This window comes from Periophthalmus magnuspinnatus, chromosome 9 (genome assembly GCF_009829125.3).
Source record: "Periophthalmus magnuspinnatus isolate fPerMag1 chromosome 9, fPerMag1.2.pri, whole genome shotgun sequence".
NCBI classification, from domain to species: Eukaryota; Metazoa; Chordata; class Actinopteri; order Gobiiformes; family Gobiidae; genus Periophthalmus; species Periophthalmus magnuspinnatus.
In genome coordinates this window covers 28,986,356-28,993,708 of record NC_047134.1, presented here as the reverse complement: position 1 = coordinate 28,993,708, position 7,353 = coordinate 28,986,356, and the positions used below count along the sequence as shown (strand labels likewise).

At 42.7% G+C, this 7,353-nt stretch overlaps 1 protein-coding gene across 1 annotated transcript; it reads right to left on the bottom strand.

Moving 5' to 3' along the window:
* Positions 1-1,400: 1,400 nt before the first annotated feature.
* atoh1a (atonal bHLH transcription factor 1a) lies at positions 1,401-2,394 on the bottom strand. Its single transcript, XM_033972595.1, has 2 exons — positions 2,193-2,394; positions 1,401-2,086 (listed from the first exon to the last, which is right to left on the bottom strand). The coding sequence occupies exons 1-2, from the start codon at positions 2,392-2,394 to the stop codon at positions 1,401-1,403; spliced, it is 888 nt and encodes a 295-aa protein (XP_033828486.1).
* Between the last annotated feature and the right edge of the window lie 4,959 nt (positions 2,395-7,353).

Below are 7,353 nucleotides of genomic sequence, written 5' to 3'. Positions count from 1 at the left end.
AGGCCCTGCGCCGCGCACCGTCACCGTTGTACCCTACTGTCTGATTCTGACGCAGAGTTTACGACCCTCACGCGCTCACTCACACCGGGGCGCGTGCACCGCAGCATATGGCCAGCGAGCGCGTGCTGGTCACGTTTCAGTTGCAGACACTTTCCTATAAATTACGTAAGAATGGTTCAAATGTCCTAACTTTATTTAACTAAATCATCCGGGTAGAAACAGAGTCATGTGACACAGGCCTGATACGCGCAACAGCTTCAGGCCTAAGCAGCCAATGCACACAAGATTCATGTGGAATAATAATAATAATAATAATAATAATAATAATAATAATAATAATAATAATAATAATCATAATAATCATCATAATAATCATAATAATAATAATAATAATATACAAGGTGCACCCCAACAATATTTAGGCCTAAACATACAACTGATTGCAAACTTTAATTAAAGGCTAAACACAACAAAGGCCTGTCTAGAACCTTGTTTTTATTTTCATTATTATTATTATTATTATTATTATTATTATTATTATTTCTTTGTGTGTGTATTTTTAAGTAATCTAGCTCTAGTCTTCTGAATTAATTTGCATATCCTACTGTAATAGGCTAACTTAATTAAATTGAAGAAATTATATTTATTTTTTAAACAATAAAACGGTATCTGAAATGAGTTCACATTTTTATTTTCATAATCAAGTTCATATGACAATGAATGGCAAATGATTGAGCAAAATCACAATAGTTTTATAAAAAGCAAATCAAATTCAACGCAATAAATACAGTTGATCTCATCAAGAGAAACCACACAGTGTTTACAAAAGACTCATGGCTACGTTAAATTAAGGCTATCCCATTGGCGCTTCTACACTAACAAAAAAAAAACAAAACAAAAAAAACACATTATGGGAGAACACAAACAGAGCAGGCCTCTGGCTCGCTTTTAAAGTGCACATCATGAACTTTTGAAGTTGCAAAACAATATACAAAAGTCTATACAAGAAAGTTATAAAAACTAAAAATATTTTCCAAACAGAAATGGGACTTGCTACAAAAAAATGACACGTATCAAACAGCGTGAGTCTGGAAGACTTTTGGTCGGAGTTGCGGTGGACCCATGGCAGTGCTGCGCGCAACATGGCACAGGGCTCCGGCCGCGTCTCCATGGAAACTGACATTACTGTACATCTATTGGCAGAACCGAATCAGGCCAACTATAATAGACTTCATCTTTAGGCTATGTTACAGATAAAAATAGACTTCTTCTCGCTGAACAGGGCAGAGGAGCGTGGTCACCCTTCTAAGGCCTTCAGAGCAACAGGTTCGTTATTGACACGGTGTATGGGCACAGTTCTCCGTGAGCTGGGAATGACGGTCATAAAATAAGTTTTGAGTTCAGAAGGGCACGTGCTGCTGATGGCGTGTGAGCTCCGGAAGCTCGTCCTCTTCACTGGACTGTAGCTCGAGCGCGTTCTCGTCAGAGTCACTGAAGTGCGAGCGCGGGGAGAACTCTCCGTCGCTCCTTGGAGAGGCTTTACGCACAGAGTCCGAGGCAGAGCACAGAGCCTCCTCCAGGGAAGAGAACGGCATAAAGGACGCTCCACTCATTTGTGCAGGTAACGCTCCACCTGGCGCAGACGTTCCCGGTGACCCCAGCCTCACGTCCGCCTTTGGGGAACCGGCGCTGGAACCCTCCGCGCATGCGCTCGGAGCGGGTCCCTGCAGAAGATCAGCCAGAGCGTTGATGTAAATCTGCGCCATCTGCAGAGTCTCGTATTTAGACAGTTTCTTGTCGTTGTCAAACGCGGGGATGACGCTGCGCAGTTCATCAAATGCGTGGTTCAGACCGTGCATGCGCCTTCTCTCGCGCGCGTTTGCGGCCACGCGCCTCTGCTTCTGAATGCCGTTGGTAGGTTTACTGGAGGGCGCTCTCTGTCTGCTCGGGCCGTCCTCAGAGCCACTGACAGCGCCTTTGAGGCGGCACAAGTCCCGCACCTTGACTGACGATGGGGCTGGACTCTTCGCAGTTTTTCTGAAGCTTGGAGGGCTGGGATGTCCGGAGGAGCCAGGAGAGACGCTCTCTACAAGAGAACAGACACGGCGTTAAAGCATGTTCGCGAAACATAGTTTCCAGAATCCATAGTCTCAAACAGGCTCGTGCAAAACTGTGAATGGAGCGGCTCTTACCATAAGATCCAGTGCTGGGGCAGGGAGAGTGGCGCAGGTACTCCGGGGAGGAGCAGGTGCCAGCGGGCTGCAAAGGGGCCAGCCAAGCGCGTGGGTCTCCGCTGCTGTCCACGAGCGCGAGATCCCCGCTGGCTGTCCCGCCCAGGAGAGCGGTGCTGTGGCGCACTTTGGGCCAGTCTTCCATCACAGGTAGGACGTCCATGATGCAGGCGCAACAGGTGTTCTCTGTCTCTGTAGGAAACCACAAACAGCGGACTGTCCACGCGCTAAAGTTGCGAGAGTCGCGTGCAGGACTCCTTCTCTGGTGTCTCTAGACGCAGCGTCTCCTTAAAAAGCGGCACGCGCCTGGGAGCCCCCCTCCTCGCGCAGGTCGCGTGTGGACGTCCAATGAGGAGTGGCGCTGACCCGAGAGAGCCGATTACGGCCCTCCCTCCTCCGAGCCACTGTTTACGAGATCATCAGTTTATGAGGCTTTAACGCAGGGGACGTAAGGAGAACCTCCCGCAGGACGCACGTGCACGGGAAGACCATATAGGTGAGAAGTGTGGGCAGCACGAGACCAGAGGTCAGAAGGCTGAAACTGAAAATGTGTTTGTCAAAAATATAATTCTATCTTTATAGATCTGTCAGATGAGCCTCGCAGGTCTATTTAACTCTTCACATTAGATTGTTTTGTAATCATGAATTCTTGTTTTTATGAGCTTCCAAACCTCCGTAAGAGCAGATGTTTATTTATTTATTAGTCCATGTAACTGTAAAGATTTTTAAAGCGTACTCTTATTGTCACTTAAATGTAGTTAAGTGGCCTCAACTTTTAGTACACTTGCCTCATCCAAAGTCCTGCACAGACCTAAGCTCACAGCCACATTAACAAGCGCAAGTAAAGAGAACTTTAATAGTGAAATGTGCAACAGTGAGGACTCTGCGGACAGTCTAAAGTAATGGAGACTTGAATAAAGCCGCGGTTCCTGCTCTTCCCCTGTTTTACTCCGAGCGCATCTCTGGTTTCCTCTCCTTTTGTGGCGGTGCAGCGGCTTTTGATCCGGCTCTCGGAACGCCCTGTCAGGAGAAAGGCCCTGTCAGGAGAAAGGCCCTGTCAGGAGAAAGGCCCTGTCAGGAAAGAGGCCCTGTCCATATAGAAAGGCCTAGAGAGGAAACACGAGCAGACTCTTCACGCTTTTAACGCGTTTCTGGAGAGAGCGTGGCGCGCGCTGCAGTTCTATGGCCGATGTGGTTTTGTAGGCTAATTAGATTACTTAAATCGATGCCCTGTTTTTATTTTGAATTGACACACTTTATCAGCTTATCGATTTTATTACATATGACTCAACCGGTCCACGGGTCAGTTTAATTCAAAGTTTGGGAGGTAAGCACATTTTACGCACGGCACTTATGTTGTTTTGGCTAGAACATTCTTGAGCGATGAAGACAAAAATATGTAATAAATAAAAAAAAATACAGTTTATGATTGCATTCATTTTGTGAGTAAACAGATTTCACTTAAATTTTATATCGCCATTCAGAAGACAGAAAGACAGCGGCTGAACGAAAGATTATAATCGCCTAATGCGTGTTTAATTGCAAAGAATATAGCAAAAACTTTTTATGAGACCAGAGAAAAAAGATCTAATATATTTTATGATGTGATGTCACTGAATAGGATTATTTATTTATTTATTTATTTATTTATTTTTTAAATCAAACTTTACGCACACGTGAAACATTCTCATTTACAGTAGCCCCGTTCAGCACAGGTCAGCTTGGGGTCACCTGTATCCGCTGATCAAAGGCAGCTCATTAGTGACCAGTGATCGTCCCGAATTGACCAAAAGAACAATGCACCAGTAATTACCAGGTGGAAACGACCAATTCCACCAATTTCCACGGTGCGCCCTGGATGACGGGAGCGTGCTTATTAGCGCAGGTGAACAGAGTGACTCATTTAACGCGCGTAATGACACAAGCCTGTGAAGTCAGCCAGCAGCCTGTGTCATAGGCGTTTAATGGAAGTGTTAATAATAATGCAGAGATAGAGCCCGAGATACTGAATACACTGGAAGTCAGATAACCTACATCAATACGTTTTAACCAGGGGTATCCAACTTTTACGCACTACATTTCAGCATAGTCATTGGCCTTTATGTTCCCAATTGCACGGTCAAGGACACAATATTTTTATTTTTAGGAAATATTTGGTTTCAGGTGTTACAAAAATCTCTATACACCACCTTAAATGCAGTCATCAAGCAGAGGAAGCTTAAACCAACTGAAGTTTAGTACGCTGATGCTCATCCATGCGTAAAAGTCTTCAACTTTTACGCAAACTGGCACAATAGGCTACTTTTATTTTGGTAATTTAATTTGATTGGCCAAACTGCATAATGAAACTTGTCCAGCCAAACATTTGTGTTTTGGAGGTCACTTAGTAGCCTTAACTCTTTAAACATTTTTGGAGACGTTGGGTCAAAGAACTGCTGTACTGTCATAAATCACTTCGTAGTAAGCTCGATTTAATGCGCCTGAAATCAACTTTGCCTTGACTTTGACTCGTAATGGATGAGAGTGTGGAAACGACATGATTTGGGGAGATAAAATGCCGTGACTCCATTGTGTTTTTATTCATGTATTCCTCGTCGCGCAGTCTCGGGGGTTGAGGTCTGGCGCCGATCGCTCGCCCCCTCGTACCACCTACAAGCCCCGCTCCAACAGGCGAGCCGGGTTCCTGAAGCTACCGACAGGTTGGACATTGTACCCGGCGATTATTAAAGTGTCGCCGGCACAATGGAGACTCTATGTTCCATTGGTCACGCCAGGGGAGACGGCAGCGCGCGGAGGGGAGGGGCGAGAGCGCGGAGTCTGCGTGCTGCCGCGTCTCATTCCCGTCTCCCTGGAAACGCACCGGCGCGACAGGAGAGGGACCGCGGCATGGGCGAACCTGAGAGAGGAGAGGGAGGAAAGTGATGATAACTTACCAAAGTATTAGTCTACATGAAGGTCTAATGGTTGGCAGTGGTCAAGAAGTAGCCAAACCTTTTCTTTTGAGCCAGAATATCACCATTTTGCGGCTCATATTTTGATAATGCCCCAGTGTTTCCCAAAAAGTGGCACAGGAACCTAAAGGGGTAAAGCCAGCAGACTGTTATTGAACTATTAGGCCACTGACTGAAGGAGAGGTGACAACTTTAGACATCTAGCAGTTAGCTTCAAATATCCTGGTCAATAGAAATATGCTGAAATAATGATTTGTAAAGTTCAGAATGACACATGTAGGATCTATTTTGGCTGATACTTACATTAGCTATTGAAGTGTTATAGGCCTATTCATGATGGATGGGAACGTGACAACTTCAGGTCTATAGTTAGCTTCAAATAGGTTATAGTAGAAAATTGGTAAGACGTAATAAAATATGTGATGTATGCAGTGGTGGAATGTGACAAAGTGAGGGCAAGGCAAGTTTATTTGTATAGCACAATTCACACACAAAGTAATTCAAAGTGCTTTACAGAATAAAAATTAAATTAAAATTACAATACAACAAATAAAAACATGAATGATCATAAATAATCAGCATAAAATTAACATTAAAAGAGAAGCATGCGGAATAAAAACCTTTCAGTCGTATGCACAGCCAAGCAAAGACATTTTGAGTCTGGATTTAAACATGGTCAAAGTAGAGGCCTGTCTCACATCCTCAGGAAGACTGTTCCAGGTTTTAGCTGTAGAAAACTGAAATGCTGATTCCCCATGTTTAGTCCTGACTCTGGGCACCAGCAGGAGGCCGGTCCTTGAAGTCCTCAGAGTGCGAGATGGTTCATATGGCACTTTATTTTTAACACTTTTATAGTTTGAGCAAACAAAATTCTACAAATACAAGCAGCAATAAAAAAATAAAAAAAAATGGTTCAATTGTTTCTGTTGAACAAAATTCAGCACACATCTTTGTCAAAATCACTACATTTGAAGCTTTGTAAGAACTCAAAATATGTGTACATTTTAAAACTACTACTTTTACTTGATTTTTTTTTTTTGCTCCAGTATCTATACTTTTACTTAAGTAACAACATTGAGTACTTCTTCCACCACTGTCTATATGTGCTTACAGTTGGGAATGACCACAATGATTACCAGTATATTTAATACATTTACGTAATGACTTTTGGCTGTTGCTTGTCATTATCAGTATGAATGTGAGGGTCAAAACACTGGGGGCCAAACCTGCTGGACACCTCTGTTGGAGCCTATGGCCTGGGGACGAGCTGTCATTACCTGAGTTCCTGCATAACTTCACAGAGGAGCTCAGTGATACTACTCGGCTATTGTCCTTTCTGTTTCGCATGAGGTTTGAAGCTATTCTGCTGGCACAAGCAAAAACAAAATTATTTGGACAAAAAGCAGATTAGCATAATTGTATTTTGATGTAGTCAACCTGATATATAAAATGTAATTTTAAGCACAGACACATCAAGGCACCATGAGCACATTCCTGCCATGTATAATACATGAAGACATTTTAAATTAAGAAATGCTAAGAAAATCTTTCACAGTAATGTACTTGTAATGTGCAATGGATTTTGCTATAGACCGTGATGGAACGTAATGAAGTAAAACTAGTTAAGTACTATACTTAAGTTAAAAATTGAGGTATCTGTACCGTACTTAAGTAAAATTTACACTGATACTTTTTACTTTTACTTCACCATGTATTTGAGAGCAGGTATCTGTACTTTCTGCTCCACTACATTTTTGACTGGACTAAAAAGTAAGTATTCTTATTACAGTTTGAGACCTGCTGAAAAGGCAGAGGGTTTATTTTTAACATGTTCATAGTTTGAGAAAACAAAAATATACAAATAAAAGAGAAAAAAAATGGTTGATTTAGTTGTGTCTGCAAAATCACTACGTTTGAAGCTTTATAACACCTCAGCACCTGCACAAAATACTTTTAGTTTTCACTCTTGAAGTACACTTTTAAAGCTTCAACTTTTACTTAAGGAGATTTTGTCATGTGATGCTTTACTTTTATTTTATTAATTTTTTTCTCTTCTCTATTCATCTCTTTGCTCCAGTATCTGTGCTTTTACTTCAGTAATTAAACTGGATTATTGTTTCTTACCTTTTTCTCGACGCAGTACCTCCTGTAAACGCCACTCACTCGTCACA